The sequence below is a fragment of the Pezoporus occidentalis genome, unplaced genomic scaffold (assembly GCF_034315485.1).
Source record: "Pezoporus occidentalis ecotype Australia unplaced genomic scaffold, CSIRO_AGI_Poc_V1 ctg79, whole genome shotgun sequence".
In the NCBI taxonomy this organism is placed as follows: domain Eukaryota; kingdom Metazoa; phylum Chordata; class Aves; order Psittaciformes; family Psittacidae; genus Pezoporus; species Pezoporus occidentalis.
Window position 1 is genome coordinate 1,441,820 of NW_026916147.1, and position 25,972 is coordinate 1,467,791.

The window sequence follows — 25,972 nt, forward strand, 5'->3', positions numbered from 1 at the left end:
CTTAGTGTGTATTGATCATTTATGTCCAAACACTTGACAAAAGCCAGAGCTGGTATGCATCTCATTTTGCTTAGCTTATCAGTTAACTTATTTTTTTAATTATAATTTATCTTTCACACCTGGAAGAGTAAGTAGAAAAAGGTTTTACATGACAGCAACATTCTCCATAGGACAGTATCATGGACTATCCTGTTTCCTCTCTTCAGGAAGCTTTTGATAAACAAATGATGCCCTTCACCTCCAGCCATCAAGTCAAGACCCTGGTGACAAGGCTAATACAATGAAAGCTGCTGTTATTACTTAGTTAATAATCATTACTTAAGCAAGATGGATAAAGTGTTCAATTTCAGATAAGCATTTTAGGCACTACCAGGCTTGCATCTACCTCCCAGGAGATGAAGAAAGAAGGTCTAGGATGTGACATAAGGATCTTCCCCACAGGGTGAGCATTTAGTAGAAATCCTGGAGGTCTAGCTATTAATAGATTTGAAGTCCCTCTTTACTCTGGATGCCTGCTGGGTTCAGAGTTGATAAAAATCCCTGCAGAGTTTTTTGACACTAATATGCAAGCAGTGGAGTAGTTCTGCATATCTTGACTTAGCAATGCTTACCCAAGGAATGCATTAGCTTAAGGAGGATTAAGAAGAACTAGAGCAAACAAAGAAATGTAGCTGGATGGCCATGTGCTCTGGCTGTTTTCTCTCTACAAACAGAGGTAGCTCAATAAAAGTCCAAATAGCTGTGTGTTCAGCCTCTATTTCTTCAATGAGTATGGGAGTAAAGAACGAATCCATCTCCCCATTCCTAACAGTTCAGATGTGCAACACAATCTCAAAATGTTTTTCCCTGACCTCGTATGGAGATACAACTGAACACTGAGTTTATAAACTACACTGCTGTCTACTTGCTTTCACTAGAAAACTACATTCATTAAATTAGGTCATCAGTGATTGAAGGGTTTAAGTGTTGTGACCTGGTTTTATAGACTTGATTTGGCTAATCATATTGAAATAGCTTTAAAACTAGAGGTGCTTTTTCTTAAACAACAATCAGAGTGAATTTTCAGAGAGACCCTCCCCCCATATGTGACAATTTATACTAGTGTTTACCTCTAAAAATTCCATACAAATCTTTATTCTTACTAAGTATTGGGACAGAGACTTCTTGAAAGACTGATAAGACTAAGCAAGGTGCTAAACTCCTAATCATTTTTGGACGTACCTAATGTCTCAGTGCTTCCAATAATTTTCTATTCATATCTTTTCATTTGTATTGGAACAAACAAAGTTTCGGGCAAGTCTTTTATTTCCATTAATATATGTGTAGTGTCAATCATACTTTGTTAAACAGGTGTTAAATGAAGATGAAAAACTTCCAAATTTAAAAAAACCCAAAAAGGTATAAAAATATTCATCCATCTCATCTGCTCTTCATGCCATTTTTGGCAAAAAAAAAAGTAAGAAGTTACACAATATTATGACCAATGAACACTCCTAATACTAGCATTTATATTATATCTCCTGTATATTAAGATATATATGTATACGTAAGATAGAGCTACTGTGACAGTAGATAACGCTCAAAAAAAAGAAGTTCAGGGAATAGAAGCTTTCACCTCTCACTGACTATTGCCAAAATATGAGAGCAAGCCATTATAGTTACTTTGGAAATGCCAGCCAAGTGTCTGCAATTTGTAAGAAGTACTATGAAACACTTAACTCCCCCACTTGCTATAATACTGTTCTTAATTTTGTATATTTAATGACTTATATATGGAAAGAAAAATAAGTTATTTAGATATAAGTATCATAATTACATTTTCCTAAAGTCAACTATTTGAGAAGATAGGAAAAAAATAACAAGCCTGTACAACTCTAAAGGTTTATCCTAAGTGTCTTTATTATTGGATTCCTTTCAAAATAAAGGGAGATTAAGGCAAATAACTCTTTAGCTAGGATCCAATTCCACATTTCTCTATGCTTGAATCTCCCTTCTTCAATTTTATGCATATTTAAATCAACCAGATCCTTGATTTCTTTAAAAGAGAAACTGCAAGTTTTCCACATACAAGAAAATGGCACCTTCAGAAAGCAACTAGAAAGAGGATTCCAGCTGTCTGGTACTCAGCCATCTTTATTTTTCTTAACTAGCCAGCCTATTTTCCAAAATTTTTTTCAGACTCATTCCTTAGCTAAATACTAGTTGACTTGAAGGTTAGAGATAAGAATGTCAAGTCAAGAACCACCGAATCTACTAGCCCAAAAATCTAACTTGACATTTAGTTTACAAGTTATGTTCTGTTCTCTCTACTTTCTTCTAAAATATTTTAGTTTCACCAAAAAGCTTACCATGATTGCAGAAATACCCTGTGCCATGTATCAACAAATGAAATAGCAAATAAATATGAACAAAATAAATATTTAAGAACATGGCATAGATTATGTATTTGCACAACATAAGAAAATGATTACTGTCTTTGTAAACAAGAGGAGTGCTACAAAACCACTGACTTTCACTACCTACAGAGAAAACACTGAGCAGCACCCCTTCCTTTCCACAGCTTATAAACTTCAAGCCACAAACATGGTCATTGTCCCGTTTAAGTATTGGCAAGCTCTCTGCTTTTAAAAGTTGGTTTGTGTTGCTACTTTCCCTTCAGAGTCTTCAGACTACTGCGTTTAAAGGTTCATTGCAAATTAATCAGCTAGCAATATTTTAAACATTAAAGCTGAATATTTCCTTTCCTCTCTCTGTCAAACTGTTTCATGTTTCCTGCCATTAATTTATTATGGAAGAGAATGCCATTTTTCTTAATAACTGGTACAAACCTAGACAAAAAGTTTGTATTTTAAGATTTCACTATTTTTGCTTCAGTAGACTTAATAGACACTGACAATCTGATTACAGCCAACTAAGCAGCAGCTACTATAACTGATCCATCAACCTGACAACCTGAAAGACAAATCTTAAAACTATAAAATCTGCTGACAGACTGTGTTGTGAACAGGAATGGAGAAAATTCAACCTTGAAATCCTTTCATATGTGGTTGGTAAACAGCTTTACACTGTAAGGTGTAACAGGCTTCTTAAGAAAAAGTTTGCATGTTTAAATGTGATAATGCAAGAACTGTTTACTGAAGTAACATAGGGTAATTTAATTATGGTGAAAAAAAAATTGCAAGATCTCAAAGTGATGAGAAGCCTGTGACACAAATCCTAATCTGGCATATGACAGCTGCAGAATGAATTCAAAAGATTTTTACCAGACTAATTATCTGTTAATGGCAAGGCTCTGCGGGACACAACAAATTCCCAAGGTTTAGTTTCCAAGTAATGTGATTCAATCTTTAGCATGGCAGATGGCAGACAATGACAGCATACCGCTCTTTTATTCCAAGAGCTACACACACCATTTTTGTAACGCAGGACTAAAATTACTGTAATCATACATCAACAAAGATACAATGTTACCACTGGTGACACCTATTTTTGCAGTGATTGTTTCCCACACTGTGCAGCATGTCATTTTTATTAAGTGCTGTCAGCTCTTGGTGTGTACAGACTAAAACTGAAAACCCAGTAGGATTTATCCTCTCTACAGATCCACAAAGACGGATCCACAAGTCGGATGTCACTTTTAACAGGACACATATGCTCATTTTTAGCTAAAATATCAGCACTCTTGTTTTCAGTTGCCATGCTCTAATTTAAGAGTGCTGACTTTGCACCAGGGTCTGATTTTATGTTCACTTTTAGAAGTAGCCTGTTCTTTTAACATCCTGCTTCACCAACCTGCTAGTGTGATGGCAGTGAGTCTTACTAAGTACATTCTAAACCTACCTCACTGGAAAAGGTTAAATTCACGCCCAGTGGACCCTAGCCATTACATTCTCTGTAACGCTACACCACTTCCCTAAAGCTAGAATTATGTATCACTGTGGGGAGGAAAGAGATACACATTCTCTATTTTATTTGTACTTTATTTTGGACTATTGATCTCCAGAAAATAAGAATAATACACAACGCTTGCCCTCCTCCCCAAAATTCTGAAGAACTTTGTTCCAGAGATCCAAGTTTTCCACTACTATTTCACATGGCATGACCTTTACTTTTGCATATGCAACAAAGCTGAACAGCTTCTTTGACATTATTATTCACTTCCAATTTAAGACACTCTTCTGAGATGACTCACTAGATGTTCAAGGTTCCATTTCCTTTTTTATACCTTTTCTGAGGCAACTTAATCATCACAATTTTGTTACCTTTTCTTTTTTCCTCAAAATGGTAATTGGACTGGTAATATGATCCTCTGAAAATCATGAGAAAATTGTAAATACTTTCTAGGGTAGATCCTAAACCACACATTAGCTGCCTGCAGCCTTTACACCACCACATGTAATGAAAATCCTTTAGAAAATGCTCCATTAAAAGATACGTAGCTGCAAAAAATACCTGTCTTTTCATGCTTAAGGTATTTTTCAGATCTCTGCATCTATGACAGGGCACAGTTAATTGCAGTTTAGTTCCAGATAACACTTCCTTCCATAAATAACTACAGATGGAAATATTTTTATGTCCATGAATTATCTCTTCTACTTCAGCTCACTATTTTCCCCTTTCTTCTAACAATAAATAATCACAGCTTCCAATTCTGAGCATAACAATTGAAAGTCTGAACAAAAATATCACATAGTAGTATCCCTGGATGAATTAATTTCCTGCCATGCAGACTTCCTCAAGATTAGCACCACTTTAATTCTTTTGTTTTCCTTAGGCTTGCAAGATTTGTGTCCCACACGGACAACTGTCCATGGTTGTTCTCTAAAACAATTTTAGCCTCTAGTAGAAGCCCAACTTGCCCTAAATCATATTTCATATCAAAATTAGAAGGTTTGCTAGCATTGGATAAAACTTACTCTAACTGTAAACCCTGCTTATGAATTCTCTGTGGGTTGCAGGTGTGTACACATTCATATTTTAATATATCTGGTATTTAGATTTGTTATTTTATCTCTAGGTCAACAGCATTTCTACAGCTGTAGATAGCCCTTACATACCAAAACCACTCAAAAACAAGCAAAAGGATTTTCAGAAACCTCAGAGACTGCTAGACTCCATTTATCTGCTTCAGCAAAAATCAACTCTTCATTAATCTTAATTTTACAGTGACTATTTACCACCGAGTTCCACTGGATCTGATTAACTTTAAGCCTATTGTTTCTTTTCCTATACACAGGGAAGACATAGAATTAATTTTCTTTGTTGCTAGGTTTTTGTTTTGGTTTTATTCATCCCCCTGGAATGATGATTCTTCTCTAGTCTAAGCAATCCCATTTCCTTCAGTATTTCTTCATACAACACATTTTCTTAGTCATTTTTACTCTTCTCTGGGTTTTCTGTAATAAAGCTCTTTCTGCTATCATTGCACTGAGTGAGCCAGAGCAGAATGGTCACCTGACATGTACATCAGAAACAAGATGATTGACCATAACTTTTGTACATATGTTGTCTTTCCTCTCCTATGCACAACCATTCACACCATTAATTCATCTTCATCTGTGATCCTTTGCCACTTCAACCAGAAGTACTTGTCGTTTTCTATCTGCATTCTTAAAAACTAGTGAGTCTAAGATTACTCACCCTGCTTTACCCTAAGATACTTTTGCAGTTTTTCAAGATTATTCTATCTTTTTGTTGTCCAGGATTCCTGTAGTTCATCCTTTTGGTGTTTGTTGTATTTATTTAACTTATCCTCCATTCTGTCTCCCAGGTCATTTATAGTGACTAGTATGGACACACAATCATTAACCCCAACTCTATAAAATTCCAGTTCGGCAGTGAATCACCAATAATTATTCTGAATAACAGTATTCCAAACATGCATCCAGAAACTAGTGCATTTTTTAGTAGATCATGCTTCTGTAGCTGACTAATGTGAAAAGACAATCAAAAAGCTTACATTAGACACAAGGAAACAGCCACTATTGTTTTCTTCCCCTTGTCAAGTCATTGTTTCATAACTCTTTATTGTTAAAAAAAAAAAAAAAAGACCCAACCAAACAAGCAACAACCATTCTAAAATCCCACATCATGTTGTAGCATTTTGTGCTCTGAGATCAGCCCAAACCAGCAGACTCCCTGAACAGACGTGCTATTTTAGAGCCCTTCCAGCCAGTACACATAAATATGGCTGTACCAAATAATGTGGAATTTTTCAACTTCCACATAATAGAGGTATTCCATTGATACATATTTACTTATAAAAGGGGAAAAGGATCCAGCCAAACACAAGCAAGTGATTCACTTCCTCAATTTTTCCCCCATCAGTCTCAGAGTAAAGTTTATTTAGCTCAATCTTAGGGACACCCAATGAAAATCAACTATAGGACAGTTAGACTGTTCAGAACTCCTCTATACAATTTTTATGGGTTTCGCTATGCCTTGGAAAGTAGTCTTTATCTCTTCCACACTGGTTTTGTCTCATGTCCATCCAGCAAATAAGAAACATGAGCTTTTATTTTCCTCTTCTGTACTTTATGTATCTTTGCTGATTTACTTTCCCAGGCCACTTAGTTCCTACTGTCTTGGAAGGTGCTTCTCTCAGAAGTTCTATTTTCTCCCTTTTAAAGATTATCTAAATAATACTGCCAGTTGCATCTCCATCAATATATTTTACTGGTTCGACTCTTACATTGCAGTAGTATCAGTGTTATCCACTGCTATATCAAGAGGTCTCAGAAGTAATGCTCCCATTCCCATTCTCTCATACAATGTTGCACACACTCTGCTGATGCTTAAGTCAATGATACAATATAAAGACCACAGCAATTCCCCTCCCCCAGCAGACAAAATTCTATGTAATTATATGATAAGCAGATTAAGGTGCTTTTTCTTGCGGACATCAACTACAACTTATGAAAAGCTGTTCTATCCAACACACCTACTCTTCCAGTAGTTAACACTGTCAATCATATCCATAGTGTTAAATTGCCAAGTAGCCTGCTGCAGTTTGCATGACAATTTTTAAATTGCTTTCCAAAAGTTGACTCTACCTCTTCTGATCCTCAGCCTTTAAGATGAATGCAGGGACTATCATTAACGTTCTAAGTCTTGAAGCTGGGTGAGGAAAGATTTCTTGCCCACAAATGCCAAACTTCTGTGGGATCAGCAATGCAGAGAATCACTCTCTTTGCAGCTGTCACTGACATTCCTCCATAACAATATATGACTTTTTAGGTTCTGTGGAATTTATAGGCTTAAGAATACTTTTCCCCCTCATACTTACAGGTTAACACAGTACTTCGGCTTAAAGTGCTGGTCTAAATTCCAGCAGAACTAGAATTGCAAAAAAAATTGGAGCTTTCTATGTTCTCACAATTGCCTGTAGGCACAGTTCAAATCTGTGCTATTTCCAATACATTTGTGAAAATGCCTGTATTACGTTAGAGCCTAACACATAAGATAAAGGCTTCTTTTGGTTTCAATAGCTTTCAACTACACATAATACCTGATAACATGGAAGCAAGTTTCTATTACAGTTATTTCTCAGCCTGCAATGAGATATCAGACAGTGATGTAGCAGTACAATTAAATGACACACACACACACAAAGATACACCAAAATCCTAGTGCCTAGTTCCTTAATTAAAAAAGTGTAAATAAAATACAGTTGAAAACCAAGTATTCTTTCCATTAGGCATTAGGTAGGAGATAATTGAACTAAAGGTAAATAGTTATTAAAATTACTCAGTTAATTACAGTGAAATTATTTGAGAAAACCCCACCCCATCCAATTATGACTCTGCATACAAAACTGGAAAACTGAGAAAACTAAATTAATATGTTCCAAAACTTGCCTCAGTAATAGTCAGCTCTCACTGAGATTAAGATTCTAGTAAAAATACTGTATTAATGAAGATACTCAGATCTGAATGACAGAAGCCTGTGTGCCAAAAGAATTGAAACAATAATACAGGGAGTATCGGTTCTACTAATAAATGAGATCTCTCCTCCTCAGCCCTTGTTTTGGTTTCTGCCCTCCACAATGGGTGTGTTAACAGCTTCGGGTGGTCTCCTTAGTATTTCCATTACAGAACAATTATAAAATCCATCAGAGAGCATGAGTCTGATGAATACTTCCAAATGTAGTATCTGTTTTCTTCAGTTACCCATTTACTTTTAAATGAGCACTTTATGCAAAACTTCATTAATAGAAAACTAGGGAGCTTTTGGTTTCAGAGATAGTCACCCATGGCCCATCAAAAGATACCTTTAAAATAAGACTTATCTGTGCTATGTTCTCACTATTTGGGGAATGGAGTATAGAAAAGGTGGCTCATCCACCTTTTCAATCCTGTTATGGGTATTAATCTATGAAACTGCAACACAATGCAAGCTTAAAAAGTTAACTCTCTTCCTGGGGTGAAGATCTATTTTTCTTTTGTGTGTCAAATAATACATATTTCAGAGTTCTGAATGTCTTTTTGTGAGTTTCTCACAGGAAATCCCCCCCAACACACACCCATGTATTATATTCTTTTAAACAATTGGTGCAGGTAATTTGCCATTAAACTGCTACCCTACACTTCACAATGACTGAAGCTTGAAGTTTGTTTAGCAAGAAAGAAACTCTCTATTCTCTTCAGAGATAACAAAGGGTTAACTTCCCAACTGGAGAAGTTTCAGTGTTTCAGTCTGACTGTCCTTGCTTCACAGTAGGACAGTGGCAGATTCCAGGAAAACTGCAGCCAAGGAAGGAAAACACTTTGGTCAAACAAATCTATTAGGCAAACCTCAATGTCAGAGGGACAAAGATTGGAATAGCAGAAGCCTGCACTGCGAAGTTAAAGCCTAGTTACTTTTACAGGAATATTTTTCTTCACATAGAAACCATCACAAAAGTCTTGGGAGGTAAAAAAAATTTGGTTGTTCAACAGTTTAAAATTGAAAAGTCAGCCTTGCATCAATGTAGTTAAGAAAACTCTGTACTAGAGGCTACAAAGCCCTAATATGCTAAGTTACAGCATTCTATATTGAAACTGAAGACAAACCAGAAACTTGTAAATGTTACAAAAGATACAGTGTTACAATTAAATGGTTAAAATTGTACAATTAAAATGCTACAATGCTACAATTAAAATGTAACAATGTTAAACTAAACCCACATAATTGTCTGTTTTCATACACAATAATCAAGGAAAACAGCCAGCATGGATGTTATTCTCTGTGTTACTATAATCAAGATTTGCTACAGTCAGGACTAATGATGTAAATAAAAACTATTCTGAAGACATCCTTTCTGTTACACTGCTCTTTCATGATGATTTCTTACTACATGTTAAAAAATTCTATTGGAAAACAAAGTCATCCCACATAACCAAGCAAACATATTCCCTAACAAAAAGACTCAAATTTTATACATGTATATTTTAAAAACCTGAATTTCAGCATCAATTCTGTATTAAGCAGAAAATACAACCTAAACCTACTCACTAAGAAAAAAAAAAAAAAAAAGGCAAAAAAATACCAATTTCCTCAGAGATAAAAATATAAAGGAGGAGGAAAAAGAAAAAAAAAAAACCCACCAAAAACCACAAAAGCCTGAGAAACACAAGAGCTACATTTATAGGAACGTAGCCATCTACAAAATGCCTTTTTTTTTTAATGGTTGGCTTTCAAGCTGTGCCAACAGTACAATGAACATAAAAGATCTGCCTTCCTAGCAGATTTAGAAGAATAAGCAATTACTACATTAGAGAAAATAGGCTTAGAAATTTCCACCAACTGGTAATTGGCAGCAAAGCAACTCTATTTGCCAAACCCCAAAAAGCCTTTGGGCATCAACCTCTACATGTACCAGGAATGAGCAAATTAAAAAAAAATAAGTCCCTATTGCCTCACACTGGGGTCAGCTCTTCACTTTGGGAAAATAAACAAACAAACAAATCTCTCTTTTTAAAAAGACTTTCCCCAGAAGTCTCTGTCTTCATAGAGAAGCAGAAGGAGGCTTTTCTTATCAGGGTGTTTAAAGCCATAGGTCTTCCGTCTGGGACACTATATCCCATGATCACATGAATCACAATTCCACTATGGTTGTGCACGCAAAGGCTCCTTCCCAAAGTCTATGGAAAAAGCCAAAAGGCCCTTCTTCCAAATGGAAGGGAAGTCTCCATATTTATGCATTACTAATGCTGAAACATGTACATTTGCAGTCCAAATTTTATTATTGCTTTTACCACAGAAGGACAGGGGGAGATACTGCAGCAATTAGAAATGTTACACTTACTTTGGAGCATTACTAATGATCAGCCATCCTCACTGTGGACTAAAGACAGCCATCATCCACCACAGTGACAAATGTGGTGACATTAATGTGTAAGCAAAATATGTGAGATTTACTGTTAATTAACTTTATTGGTCCCTGATACACTACTGCATCTCCCACATCAACGCAGACCAGTGAGTGTTCTATATTAACAATGAAATAAAAGAGGTGAATCTGAAATGAAAATCCTAGTTTTTGCTGTTCACTTTCCTGACTCTATCTACTTGCTTAAGAAGATTAAAATCATTTAATGTATGAAAGTAAGAGAAGACTTCATGGGCAGAAAAGACCACTGTATAATAAATATCCTCAAAGCTATTTTATTATGAATGAAATTAAACACGACTAAATTACATTTCAGACGTTCCTAAAAAGGATTCTCTCTCTCTCAAAAAAAAAAAAAAAAAATCACATTAACAAATCTCATTAAAAATCAAACCTATTAGAAGAGCTAAAGAGCACATTACAGTGCCACCATATACTGAAAAACAAGAGTCTTAGTGATGCATTTGCCTCACTATATTTAATGCCAAGGAACAGAAGCTCTTTTCAAGTACTTAATTACAAAAAGGGGTATCCACGGCACACAGAACACAACCAGGGAGACAGACCTCCTATCGAGACAATCTGTTTAAGTGCACTTACTCTGCAATGCATCTGCTTGCAACTTTCAACACAAGGAGGTGCTTTTTAAGTAGTCCATAGGATTATAACCATTATACAAAGCCTGACAATTAAAATTCCCACATCTGTTTCAGTACAGTTGAAACTTTTACAAGTAGTTGATGCAAATATACAAGTATGCAGGTGTGAAAAAATACCTGTTAAATGAGTAAGGATCAACAATATAACAGTCTAAATACCTGACACTGAATGTGATCTACTTCACAGCTTGTGTTGCCCTGTATTACTAAAGTTGCAATGCTATCAAAGTTCCATACTGGTGTCAAATAAAAGTATCAAGTATCAAAGTCCTCTTCCATGAACAGCTGAGTCCTTAACCTGATTGATCAACAGCAAACATTCCTGACACTTAAACCTGGTACAGCAAAACATTCTGTAGGCCACTCCTTTGTATTTCTGAGTGAGAATAAAGACCTGTTATCATTAATCCTGGCAGCAGGTTTTTGAATTGGTAAAAATAAAAGCAAAAACAAGTTGCAAAGATAACCACCACTCCAGAATTATTCATTTCACATAAAATTCTTGGCCTTAGATCATGTCAGTTACTACCTCCAGAATGACGTTTCTGTCCTTTCACTACTTAAATAGCAACCTGTGGAAATGAAATGAAAGGAGGCAACAGTATTTTTCTTATACCACTCAGCACTATGTAATCTGAAAATATGACTCTGCTTCTGAAAACAGAGATGTATTTTAAGAAGTTTGCTTTAAAATAAACTGCATTATTTAATCAACAGGTACTTTTTTAGCTATGCAACAGAGTTACTATATGAAAAAGATACTTTTAATTTTTTTTTTTGTTTTCACTTGAAATGTAAAGTGGTTAAGGTCCTTTGCATTATATAAAATTTTGTTGCTTTTAGCTATTAAGATTTTAATACAAATTTTCAAAGTTGCCATTTGTTAACTATCCTTATTCAGAAGCAGGTTAAAGCATATACAGTGAAAATAATTCAAGTTGTGAAAACAAGCTTAGATTAACTCATAATTATAAGATGGTCACAGCAATTTATTCGCATACCTGTTTTCCATCCAGTGTACAAAGTCTCTTGACTACACCTGAATCTAACTTAATGGCTTCTGTGATGTCATTCAGGACCTGTTCGAAGGAGTGAGCAGTCTTCTTATTCAGCAGAATTCTCACAGCCTTCCGTGGTTTTACTCCACTCCTAATAACAGTCACTAATTTGGGTTTAATGAAATCTTTACTCTCCTTCACTTCACTCTTTGTGGATGACAAAGATGTCAAGGATCGAGTGGACCCAGTCCTTACGTTCACACACCAGTTTGGATTGACGTTCTTGGTGTAATCAACCTTGCGATATGGTTCATTGGATGCACATACATAACTTTCACCTGAAAAGAAGATGACATTTTCATAATTTTAGGGGGTTTGCAGATATTATTTGCTAATTAAAAAAAAAAACAAAACAACAAAACAACTTTTTCATGAGTGATTTTCCTGTATTTCAACTGCAGGCCATTTTAAATGAAGGACTGTAAATTATCACAGCTTTCCACCCAAACAATACCCTCAGAGTGGTTTTACCAGGTTTCAAAAGACCTCTGGTTAAGAAATCTAAAAAAAAAAAAACAAACAAACAAAAAAAACCAATGTAGAGGGTAATGTGGGGGTTGGAGATATTTCCATTTCTTTTGGATCATAAATTCTGACTGCAGAGTTACTTTGCAAGTGCTTAAATCACTTGCGCTCACAATACATGACATTAAAAGCATTCTCCTACAGCAAATAGCCCGACCCTTCCCTACATATTCCTCAAGTATATACTTCAAGATGTGTACACACATACGTATGCTTAATTATGAATTATTTTGAAGGAGCAAGCTTTAACAGAGTAAATTCAAGCATCTCAAGATGATTGCCCTGAAGGACACATTAATTTACCAGGAGTTATTTCCTCTCTACCAAGAATACACTGTTGAAATTTATTCACTTCAACATTTTTAGGAACAAGAAACACTTGTTGAGGCCACAAATGAGACTTTGAGGTGACAGGAATATGAAAGGACATTTACACTTCTCCATTTTAATTTCCTTCCTAATTCAAAGCCTTCACTGCTGTTATCTCCTGAAGTCATAAAAGGGAGGTGAGAGGACAAAAGTGTTACCACAGAATAGTAATACACATTTTTACATCAAATTATTTAAAGCAGCACCAATCATGATGTAGACCTAAGGAATTTGTTACTTTTCTCCATTTGCTGAGACAATGCAAGTCTGCAGACTAACTGGCTTTTTTTTTTCTCCTTAGAAGAGAACAGTTTTCAAATTGTTGTTTGTTGATTACCACAACTCTTTTAATGTCTGACAGCTATACTCAAGATGCAAACCATGAAAAAGTCTGGGTTATTTCTGTAACACATATCCCTGGGATCTCACATATGACATCCAAAGATTTCTCGAAGAGGCAGACTACTGCCATAAGGATGAAAAAGAATCATTTCAAACTGACAGAAAACACCATTCCTCCAGGCAGAATAGCTACCTGTATCTTAAAAAGACTAGCCTGTTCTAAGGTTAAAGCTACACGCTCAAGGTTACTGGTGGAACAAACCAAACTCACCTCCTATGTACACAACAAGAAGAATAAAGAACACACATAGATCTATTAGACAGTACTGCAAAAGTTACAAATATCATACCTATTTTTAGATAGACACTAGAACTTTTAAACAATACTTTTACTTTCTGAACTCTAGTTTTGAGAGCTGATCTAGCTTAGAAGTTGTATAGTTGTTTCTAAAATCAAGATAGTAAACTACTGTCAAACCCCTCAAGAATTACTGTGATCTGAAAGACAAAGTACAGTCTGAGGTACAGAGAAACAATTTGGTGTAAAGGTTTACGGAGGCCACAACCTTGCGTGCATTCTTCCTCTTCGTTCATCCCCCTCATTCCTCCTCATATTCATAGACTAAATGGTGCACAAAACGGAAACCAATACAGACAAAACAAGACTCCTCCTCTTTCCCCCAAACACAAGCAAACTAAAAAGAGTTGGTTTTAGCCAATAAACTCCTTGAATGTGATTTCCACACAGCTGCATGCACACTAGCACTATTCTGCAGATAGGGGAAAAAAAATGCAAAAATGCCACACAGCCTCAGAACTGTGGTGACCTGGAAGCTTACACTGCCCCTAGAACTACATGTTAAGTTGCAACAAGTCTTCAAGCAATCTGATTTTAACCTGCTTTAAACAAGACGAGATGACCTCTAAAAGTCCCTTCCGAACTGCTCAGCTGCAACAGAAGCAAAGGCTTCCCCCTCTACATCCCATAATACCAGATTCAAAGGACTATGCTTATTTTCTAAATTTTTTTTTAGCCATGAAGTTATCTCTACACACAAAGCTGCTGAATAAGAAGCATCTCAAAGAAGCTGGTAGCATTAATTCATACCAATAGACTTACTAACATAACTGCTGATCATTTTATTATTCTTCCTTCTACAACTACACTACTGTCTGATGCAGAATGGTTTAAACCCAGCCAGCAACTAAGCACCATGCAGCTGCTCACTCGGCTCCCCTGGTCGGATGTGGGTAAAAAAAATCAGGGGGGTAAAAGTGAGAAAATTCATGGGTTGAGATAAAAACAGATTTAACAGGTAACACAAAAGCTGTGCAGGCAAGCAAAGCAAAACAAAAAAATCATACACGACTTCCTACAGGCAAGCAGGTGTTCAGCCATCTCCAGGAAAGCAGGGCTGCATCACACCTAACAGTGGCTTGGGAAGACAAACACCATCACTCCAAACATTCTCTCCCTTACTTCTTCTCCCAGCTTTATATGCTGAATATGACATCATATGGTTTGGAATATCCCTTGAGTCAGTTGGGGTCTGCTGTTCTGGCTGTTCCACAAGCAGAACTCCTTGTGCACCCTCAGTCTACACACTGGCAGGGCAATACGAGAAGCAGAAAAGGCCTTGACATTATGTAAACACTGCTCAGCAGTAACTAAAACATTTCTCTGTTATCAGCTTTGTTTTCCAGCACAACTCTCAAACATAGCCCATATTAGCTACTATGAAGAAGTACTGATCCAAAAGGATTTTTATTTCTTTAAAACAGTGTGAAACTCTCTGCCTTCTACTAGTTCCCTTGTATTAATAAAATAATTCTTGATTATCTGAATAGGTTGCAATACCTGTTTACTACATACTACTTCTTATTAGTTCTTTTCCTTTAAGCAAAAATCTTCACCTCCTGATTAAAAAAAAAAAAAAAAGGAAGTGTTTTCAACATAAACCAATGTAATACCTTAAAAGAATGAATTTCAAATTGATTCAACTGCATTTAGCCAAGTCTTAAGTTGAAGCACAAACTGTGCTAATTGGGGGAAATAAAAAAAAAAAAGTATCACAGAATGGTTTGGGTTGGAAAGGACCTTAATATAGAAACATAGAATCATAGAATAGTTAGGGTTGGAAAGGACCTTAAGATCATCTAGTTCCAACCCCCCTGCCATGGCCAGGGACACCTCACACTAAAACATATCACCCAAGGCTTCGTTCAACCTGGTCTTGAACACTGCCAGGGATGGAGCATTCACAACCTCCCTGGGCAACCCATTCCAGTGCCTCAACACCCTAACAGGAAAGAATTTCCTCCTTATATCCAATCTAAACTTTCCTGTTTAGGTTTTAACCCATTACCCCTTGCCCTGTCACTACAGTCTCTAATGAAGAGTCCCTCTCCAGCATCCCTATAGGCCCCCTTCAGGTACTGGAAGGCTGCTATGATGTCTCCACGCAGCCTTCTCTTCTCCAGGCTGAACAGCCACAACTTTCTCAGCCTGTCTTCATATAGGAGGTGTTCCAGTCCCCTGATCATCCTTGTGGCCCTCCTCTGGACTTGTTCCAATAGTTCCATGTCCTTTTTATGTTGAGGACACCAAAACTGCACACAATACTCCAGGTGAGGTCTCACGAGAGCAGAGGGGCAGGATCACCTCCTTTGACCTGCTGGTCACACTTCTTTTCATGCAACCCAGAATACGGTTGGCTTTCTGAGCTGCAAGTGCACACTGCTGGCTCATGTTCATTTTCTCATTGACCAGCACCCCCAAGTCCTTCTCTGCAGGGCTGCTCTGAATCTCTTCTTTGCCCAGCCTGTAGCTGTGCCTGGGATTGCTCCGATCATTTAGTTCCAACCCCCCTGCCATAGACAGGGATGCCTCACATTAAACCATGTCACCCAAGGCTCTGTCCAACCTGGCCTTAAACACTGCCAGGGATGGAGCATTTACCACTTCTTTGGGCAACCTGTTCCAGTGCCTCACCATCCTCACGGTAAAGAGCTTCTTCCTTATATCTAACCTGAACTTCCCCTGTTGATTGCAAAATTTCCTATAATTAGCAGATGAATGACTAATTACTGTAATTACTGGACATCTGTAGCATACTACAGATTGTTTAGTAAGTGTTTTAAATTCCATGCCTGCTTTCTTATACCAGTCATATAGAATAAACTTAGTATCACAGGTTTTTACAGGGAAAACAGATTTTACTGCTACACCTGCAAGGCAGGCACATATGGCTGCTTTAGAGCAAGGACTATGAGAAAACACAAACACAAGTGACTTGCTTGGTTCATGACTTAAAGGATAAAGATTGATATTTTCATTCTCTTGAAATCACTACTCAAACTGCTAATGATTTCACCACAGCCAGGATCACCCACAGATTCTAAGTTCTATTGAGACCGTGAAAAGTACCAAAAAACCTGCTAGAAACAGAATATGATTAGGAAACCAATTGCTGCTTGCTGCATAATGAATGATTTTCTAAGAAAGAGTTAAGAATTTGTTTGTTTGGTTTAATAGGGGTATAATTATTCAACAGAAGCAAATATTTAAGAAAAAAAATGGCAAAGGTAAATTAAATCACACCTATAAAGTTAATTACAGAAAGCTTTCCTACAGAATAGTACATTCAAAAAAGCATACTTAAGAAAACACAACCCCTTGATGAGCAATCATTTTTTTTAACACTATGTTATTGTTTAAATTCTTATTTTAGCCATCTTTTGAAGTAAAAAATGCAACTTTATGTCTGTTTCAAAGAAACAGTTATTTCTAAGGGTATGATCTCTCTTTTATATTTTATAAGGAAACCTGAAAGTGTAATGTTATATATAATATTTGCTCACAGTTTCAATGTATGACCGGATTTTAAATGTTTGGGATTAATTCACGTATAAATACAGACTTCTGATAAACTCCACACTATCAGAAAACCAGTATTTGTGAATTGATTTCAAACAGTGTTAACAAAGTAGCAGATAATTTTACAGTTTAAATCACATACATAAATATGGTTGGCTGTTTCAAAAACTGCTTTGAATGTGATTTTTCATAAGTCTAACCTAAGTATATATATAATCTCAATCACTAAGAAAATATTTTCTACAACTTCAATGGTATTTTGATCATGGTGTAGCTCTTTTTTGTCATTTATACACCTACCAGCCCTAGAGAGTTGACACAACTCCACAAACAGGCATAAACGATACTTCAAATATTTACATCATTGACTTCTATATGGTCATTTTTATGCTTTGAAGGCCCACTTTCCATTTATAGTCTTGAAAGACTAAAGCTAATGCATACCAGCCTTAGCTGGCACATAGTCACAGCAGTTACATTACTGGAAATAAATATCATGTCTCTAGCTTACAACATTAGCATTAACATGAATCAGCTCCCCAGCTTTTAGACCAGTTTGTGAAGTTAGTCACTGATACTACATTGAGATTTGCAGATAAAGAACTATAGAATAATGAAGTAGAAAGATCTATTAAGCAACACTTTCTTCTTTTTCTTTAAATGCAGAAAAGAATGCAAGAATTACAGGCGTAGGTTACAGCTGGGACTCTGAACCCAGCCAAACTATTCTACAGCAGAAAGCTTAACCAGGCTGCAGAGCAGTTTTGGCAGAAGTCTGAAATCTCCTTTTAAGTTGGCACTATAATTTCAATAGACCATATGTGCCACCCATCCAACGCTTCATGACAGTACCCAGAGCAATCTAGAAGTGTCAATTCTTCCAAGAAATCCTGCTACCACCAAAAATTCCTGAAATGGGGCATATGTTCACTTTAAAAGAGTAACATCTGCTGATATTTTGGGTCACAATATAATCAAGAAATGGGGTAAGTTTACTTCTGATTCTCTATTTCTTATTAGCATTAGAAAAACAACTAGAAGACACAAAACAATGCCTATTATCAAGGAAACATTACCTGCCTCTAAATAATTTACTTGTACTGCATTAATAACCAGACGAAGAAAGGACCTGTGTGTGCTGTGTGCATACGGTTTAAGCACACTGTAGGATTCCAGTTTCAGATAGCTACACCTAAACATAATACTCACTGTTGCCTCACAACAGAGAAACACGGATGATGAACACAGAATGGATAAAAGAGAAAACAAGACTATGTTGGTCAAAGGGACTAATAGCCACAGACTATCAGTGGCCTAAATACTGTTTTGCTTACTTAAAAACTCATCTACAAAGGTTTTATTTTGCCACCTATTTCTTCAACACTTGTTCACCAGAGATGGGCCTACCTCACTTTTCAAGAAAATGCAGGGATCAAAAGAGTAGGGAGTACATGAACTCTCCAAAATTCAGCCATGCCATTTTAGGTACTGAAAAAGAAGGATGCATCTTTACCTTTTGTATCACAAGTATACATCACTTGCAACTATGTGCAGTTTTAAGGAAACACAGCTCCTTGACAACTTGGGGTTTTTCACAAGTTTTGTGAGCTGAAGCCCACTGCTAGACATTTAACAAATAGCCTAGAAGCATTTAGACTTTCCATCCTTAAAAACAGAGACTACTAAAGAAAGACTTGTAGATACTTCATTTTCTTTAACATTAGGTTAAACCAACTGTTGATACAGTACGTAATGTAAGGAAGAAATTATGCGTACAACACTCAAAAATCCTGAGTCAGGATATTTGAAACAAAAGTCTCTGGACAAGGTTTTATGGCTTGTTTTTTGCAAGGTGTTAAGAAGCATTAATTACTATCTTCTGAGAGTCTCATAAAGCATAATTATTTTAAATGACACACTGCATAACTGAGTGATATAGCTGGCACAGGTAAAAACATCCCTACAGAAAGAAAGTCATTAGTCTCCATTTTTTTTTTTTTTTTAATGTGTGTTCCCTGTGAAGCATATAGGGCAGGACAAGTTTCCAGGTACATTTCATCAATCCATCTCATGTTCCTCAGCTTCTTTTGGTGGAGCTCACTAGCTTCAAGGGTGACAAAAGCTGCTTATTCAGTAAAGCACAGTAGTTATTAGGGCTACTAACCTTCTAACTTTAAAAATCACAGGAAAGTATCCCTTTTGTGTTGTGTAACACAAAGGCAAGCACATTTCCAGAACACTGTATTTACAGTATGTATAAAAAGATTGATAAAAATAAAATGATCTTTTTCATGAAAAATTATTTAGGTCTCTGTTTCCTTCCTTTGACAGAATTTCCTTCCTTGTTAGTTTTTTACAATTCCTTCACTTTCGTATCACATCCAATAACCCTTTACAAGTCACAGTCTTCCCTCATCTATAGCATTTAAGTTCCCCATACACTTCTTAAAACCTGGGATGACAACCAGGATTTTAGCAGATGACTAATTGCTCCTAGCTCTCTTTTGCCTTTATTTGGTCAGGACATTCAGAGATCGTTTCCTCCATGCTTTCACAGAATCACAGAACAGTTGAGGTTGGAAAGAACCTCTGGAGGTCATCTGGTCCCAGTCTCCTGCTCAGGCAGGGTTAAAGCTTTTAGAAGACAATTAAGGCCATCTGATTATCAAACCCAAGTAATACGACATGTATCCTCCACAGCAAGTAAATAACTCTTTCCCGGTAAATTACGTTTCTCCCATCCCTTAAATGAAAAGATACACAGCGATGGAACTATTTTATTTTGCTTGAATGGGAAGCCAACTAACAATTATATCCATATTTCATATCCACACCCCATTGCTTCAGGACTCCATAACTACAGTGACTCGAACATGTATTTGGAAGCATATGCTTTTACTGTTTTTAAATCCTTCTTTTATTCTTCTTTTTTACCCTTCTTTGTTAAGCATGCTACATTTCCCCTTTTTAAAGCATTACAGCATTTGACTCTAGCACAGGAAGATAATCATACCTTTTCGAAGGAGCAAAAATACAAACTGTCTACTTGGTGTTACCACCTGCTTGCCCTGACAAGAGAAAATATACTTTTGACCTAATATATGGTGTGCATCGACTAGAATCACAGGTACTTAAGCAGGATTAAAAATGTAATATGCAGTAACAACAACAATGATCTAAGGCAGAAAATATCTGGATTATTCAACACCTCATTTCAAAAGCACTCTTTTAATCTGTATTAGTGTGGCAGAGCCCATTTCTTTAAAGCAGGTATTGTTCTGTGTTACATGTTTTAGCCATGCATAAGGACTGACTGCCCTGCTCAGAACCTTCCTACCTCCAGCCCAAAGATTTCACTACAGGTGCCTGTTGATTGTCAGTATAACTGTGCAGACAAAACTACTGCCATTTTATAAAGAACTATGTTAATTAAACATTGTAGTAGAAAGAACAAAGACTCTTAGCAATGCTTCCTACCTAGGGAAAAATTTCCTTTCACATGCCAATCCAACATAACTTTTCCTGCCAGGAAGAGTCTACACTTCGTTTCCTCTCTGAAAATCCAACAATATCTCCCAACTTTGCAGCAGACCTGAACAGCCATGACTCTCCACGTCTTTCACTACCAAGACAATGAAAGCACAGGATAGCAAGACAGAGCATGACTGACAAATGTAAAACACAAATCTCTGGACCAAAGAACTGTTCTTACTATTACCATTGTGTCAAATATTTTTAAAGAAAACTGAAAGATTTAGACAAACAATTAAAAAAAACTTTAGTAGAGGACAAAGATGAAACCATTATTACTGTTGAAAGGAAAATATAAAATTACCCATGGAATCTCCTATTCATAAGCAAAAAACAGTGTAGTGTCTGATGACAAAGTTGAAAGAAAGAAAACTAAAAGAAAGCCACACATTCCTAACCCCTATCCTGTCCTTGGATCTATCTACTCAAGTAAGATAACAGACAGACAATGAAATTTTTCACTCCTCCCATTCTAAGAAAGCAATGAAAACTGCCAAACTCATGAGACATAATGTTTCCTAATCTACAGGGGCTGGAAATACAAACATTTGCCTAAGGCAAGTCCAGCAGAGCATGCTTTTTTGATTGTCATATCCAGTTAAGAAAAGCAATATGCTAAAAAAAGAGCTTGTCAATTTTTGAATAATAAACACGGTCTGGTCAAATTTTTAACATTTTTAACTGACTAAACCTGTAACAGCAATATTTGAAATCTACAGTATGTCTGTGCATTAGCTATTATCCTCTTAAAATGATAAACAGCAAAACAGATTGCCAAAAATGGCCAAACCCCCAAAAGCATTCATCAGTGACTCAATTCAGATAGTTTGGACTACTATGATACAGAATTTGATGCTGCCAGCTTTTCTACCTTAGGCAATTATTAACCTAATAAATGGAAAATAGGCCTTAAAGAGCTTCCCTGCACTGAGGCATGCTAATGCCCAAGAGCTACACACACAGGCTCTTGTTGAGGAAGGTTTAATCCGAATCTTGCTGGCTTGGCAAGAGTGCCTGAGCACTCACCTTCTGCTCACTTCACAGAGCCATCAGTCACTATTGAACCTGAAGTGCTGTGAGTTTGGGTACCAGTTCAACAACACTGATGACGTGCAAACAGGCTAGGTATTGCATCAAGTAGTCATGTTCAGTCTGGTGCTCATGCAAGTAGCTGACATGCATAGTAGCACTTGAATTTTATTTTCCTTTCTGAAAACTAGAAAGGAATGCAACAAAACACCATTCATAACTAGTCCTGATGTTACTGCAGTTCAAGCTTCAGGGTATCACCAATGTTCAAGCTTTTATTCTAGAGCAGAAATTCAAGCTTGCTGTGCTGAACATGAAGAAAATAAAAACAAGCCAGGTCATCTTCTAGCTGGTCTTCTATAACAAAACAGCTGGCAGAAAAGCTCAAATAATTTCAAAGAATAATGGATCCACTACCTGTTTGCTTTCTTTCCATCCCTGATTATGCTTGCGTTTCTTTGTACGGCGATTGACTTACTCTGGCAAAGTTTTTCAGCATGCTAATTGGAGAACATACTAATCCAATTATGATGCTACAGGATTTTCTTAAGATCCCAAAGAGTTGTATTGGTCATGAATAGATGACTAAGTAATTGGGACTCTCTTTTCCCTCTTTTATTTTACTGAGAAAGCATGGAAGTGGCATTTCAGTTGTGACATTTATTTTGCTTTAGTCTTCCAGAGAAAAGCAACAACAAAGGTCACTCTTTCAATGAGTATTTGAAGAGACAGGAAGTAAGTTTTTGCTTTCAGTTATTAACTTAAATAGAGTTCTGAGAGTATACACTGCATTTATACTGCTGTCCAGCAAGTCATTTTGTCCTTGTTTTATTTTAAGCTATAAAAGCTTAAGATCATTCTTTCTGCAGCGTTTCAAAAGTCACCCCAATCTATTAGTTTATCCAATTTTTTTCTTCATCTACTTTCCCTACCATCCCCACTCCAGCATTTTTTCGTCTTTTTTTAGCTACCTCTAACTTAATCACTGAATCTTGGGACAGTTTTTGGTTGATTTCACATCTACCTTATTACCACAGAACCAGCATCAATCATTTCACTTTTCCTCTGTTTTGACTGCGGAACAGCCTCATGGAAGATCACGCGATGGGGAAAATCTTCAGGCACTATGTTGCCACTACAAAGTGTGCTTTCATGCATATCTTTTGAGTGAGACCTCCTTGATGCACCACGTGTTGTAGCCTCTCCTTTCCTACTGAAAGTTTTGGAATGGCTAGTCCCTAGCTTCCAGTGCTTTTACTGGTGGATTACATAAAGGGAACTTCATGTTCCCTTGCTCATCAAGTTCCCCAGGTGTGATCCAGTATTGCTTTGAAAAGGGAAGATTCCAAATCAAAGGAGGCATTAGAAGACCTACAAATGGTACTTCATTAATGCAAATCAGCTACACCTGGCATACAGTCACCAGGTGGAACACTGCTGTGGTTAATGTATTAGATACCTGAGGAGAAGCATCGAGTGCAAATTGATTATGAACTTCACATTGTGCACAATATAACCAATACATTTGAAAGGTTGATTCATGCAATGCTCAGCTTAAACTTTATTGAAAACATCATGTGAGAATATGGGGGAATTCTGCTCTTTGTTCTGGTAATTATCGTTCCCTGAAACCAAGCAGCATGTTTCATTCAGGAAGAAAAAGTGCTTCTGGCCCCATTTTGAGATGTAGTCAAGCACTGCTCTGCTCAGACTTGCAAGGTCTACATAAACTTAGCAACTAAGTTGCATTATCAAAAGTTACTTGGAACAATCCTGAAAAACATTTGATTCTATAAAATTATTTTGGAAGTCAGATGAGCTATATAATTCCTTCTATGGATATGGACTCTGATCACACTTGAAAGATCACTTTACACCAGTTTGGTTTAATACCAGTTTGGTTTAATAAGCGTTAATAATTTTTCACAGCATAGGGGCTTTCTCTCTTAAAGTTTAAGCCATTGTGAGGCATCAATAACTAAAATTACAGCATTTCTCTCTCTTACAAATGGTGATGACTGAAAGGTTGCCAAGAATTTTACTGTGGTTCTTCTAAATTACACCTGCTGCGTAACTACCATTACAGTCAACCCACACACCTACAGAGCGCACTTGTCTGGGTGATGAGAAGCGGATGGTCCACATTGGGATAAAGGAAGCCTAATGCACCACAACAGGCACTAGCACCATCTGCCCTCAGAGGCTCCATGGCTGCCGAATTTCAAGGCAACCTCTCTGGGCTTATATGAGGGTAGAAAGGGAAACTCAGTCCAAAGAGAGCCTGCAACCCAACCAGCAGGCCCCATACCACCTCTTCCCAGACCTCAACATGCCAGGGCAGAACTACCCACAGCCTGCACACTGCTTTCCCCTGGCTCACCTTCCAAAAGCTCATCCAGGCTGGTGAGCTTCTTGCTGCCATCAATAGTGTAGATGGTGCGGACACCCTGGGGTAGGTTCACATTGTCCGACAGGGACCGGGTGAGCTCTGCAAGGAGGGCGTCGAAGGAGCGGAAGCGGTCGTTGGAGATGGCATACACCAAGCCCTTGAAGTACCTGTCCCCATTGCGGTAGAAGCGAGCTTTGCGGGCTTTCTTCTCTGAGCTGAGCGCCTGCAGGGTCCGCGTTCGGTAGAGGCTGCAGTGGGCACTGTGCGCGGGGCTAGGGATCAGCCCGTTGCCCCTCGGGCCCGCGCCGGTGCCGCTGCGGCGCGGCCCTGCGCGCTGCTGCCTCTTGTCCCGCTCCTCGAAGTGCTCCAGCTCGATGCTGCGGTTGCTCGCCATGGGGAGCTGCCCGACCGCCCTCCCAGCTCCGCTGGGACCTGGGCCGGTTACGGGCTGGTAAGCCTACCCCTAAGCTCGCAAGGACTCCTCCAGTCGCCTAATTCGGCATCGCGCCCGGCCTCTCCCGCCGGGAGAGCTGCGGGTGACCGCAGCGCCCGACCTGCCTCGCAATCACAGCTCCAGCCGCCGTTAGCTCTGCCGTTACCCGCTGCTTCGCCTGCAGTCGCGCACAAAAGCATCCCTCACGTCTCCGCTCGCCGCCCCCCAGCTATATGTAATGCCAGGGCGGGAGACTCGGGGCAGCACACAGCCGTGCCTATGCAGGCTCGCACAATGCGGAGGACGCCGTGCACGCAGGTTCCCCCGCGTCAGCTTCTCTGCTGGCTCCGCTGGGGAGAAGCGGCGGGGAACGGGGCGCCTATTCCGACAGCTCCCAGCCGGCGCGGGGAGGGGCACCAGGACCCCGCCACCAGTCAGCGCAGGAAGCGGCGCAACCTCCCGGTTGTCTACGGACAAGGGCGCCGGTAGCGTCCGCTTCAGTGGGACAACAGCGGTGGCAGCGAACCCTACCCTGGGAGCGGGCTGCGGCCCGGCCGCGGCGGTGGAGGAGGAGGCGGGCGCGGCTGCTGCCGGCCCCCAGAGCCGGACGGGAGCTGGGCGGTGCTATCTCGGCGCGAAGCGGGCTCGGTGGCGCCGCCATCCCCAGCCGCCGCGGGGCAGGAGGCGGGACTCGGGGCTCGGCGGGAAGGAAAGGGGCTCCCTAGGGAATGGGAATGACTCGGGGGGTGCGGCCTGTGCCCCAGGGAGAGCTCTGTCCCTCTTGGAGCGGCTCTGACGGGGCCGGTCCTTTGAACCCGGCACTCCCTCCGGCGCAGTAGTGGAGCCGCCTGCTATAGCTCTCTCTAGCTTTTCTTTCTTCATAACGTTTTTTCTCCCACAGATACATCCCCCAGGACAGAACGCTACGTGTCCGTGTTACTTCCCTTTTCCACTGGTGGACGCTACAGAGCTTCATATTCTGAAGAGCCAAATAAACAGAGCTTTGGTTCCCACATCCTTAACCTTCACAATGTGCCTTAGCCACCGTTCATGGCCTTCGCAGGTAGCTTCTCAATGCTCCCGAGATTACTCAGCTTGGTCACTTTTGGTAGAAATGGACGACATGTATTGAAATTGATGTAATTTCAAATTTTTTCAAACTTATTTGCAACTACTACAGAGTATATTTTCTTGACATAATGAGTACATAAATGTCAAAGGCATTTACAGCTAGGTGCATGTTTTCACTGTTTTTGTTGGTCTTGTTTTGAGAGATTCCAGTTGTGTTGCGTTATTACAGATGGTCAGTTTCCGCTCTTTTGTCCTGGGTCCGTAAGAACCTTCACCCATCCTTCTCCACACCTCTCGATCGGGTTGGCAGGAGGCTGCCT

At 38.6% G+C, this 25,972-nt stretch overlaps 1 protein-coding gene across 6 annotated transcripts in view; it reads right to left on the reverse strand.

The window, feature by feature from the left end:
* DCLK2 (doublecortin like kinase 2) overlaps positions 1-25,165 on the reverse strand; it is an 88,638-nt gene extending 63,473 nt beyond the window's left edge. For 4 of the 6 annotated variants that reach the window (XR_009961622.1, XR_009961621.1, XM_062602854.1 and 1 more), the window contains exons 1-2: positions 24,140-25,165; positions 12,030-12,364 (exon numbers count right to left, since the gene is read on the reverse strand). Coding sequence is in view for 4 of the 6 variants with exons in the window: in XM_062602854.1 (XP_062458838.1) it covers positions 12,030-12,364; positions 24,140-24,542 (738 nt within the window). In the remaining 2 variants the exon portion in view is untranslated. The remainder of the gene's footprint in view (positions 1-12,029; positions 12,365-24,139) is intronic. The other 2 variants (XM_062602852.1, XM_062602851.1) reach the window with 1 other exon arrangement.
* Between the last annotated feature and the right edge of the window lie 807 nt (positions 25,166-25,972).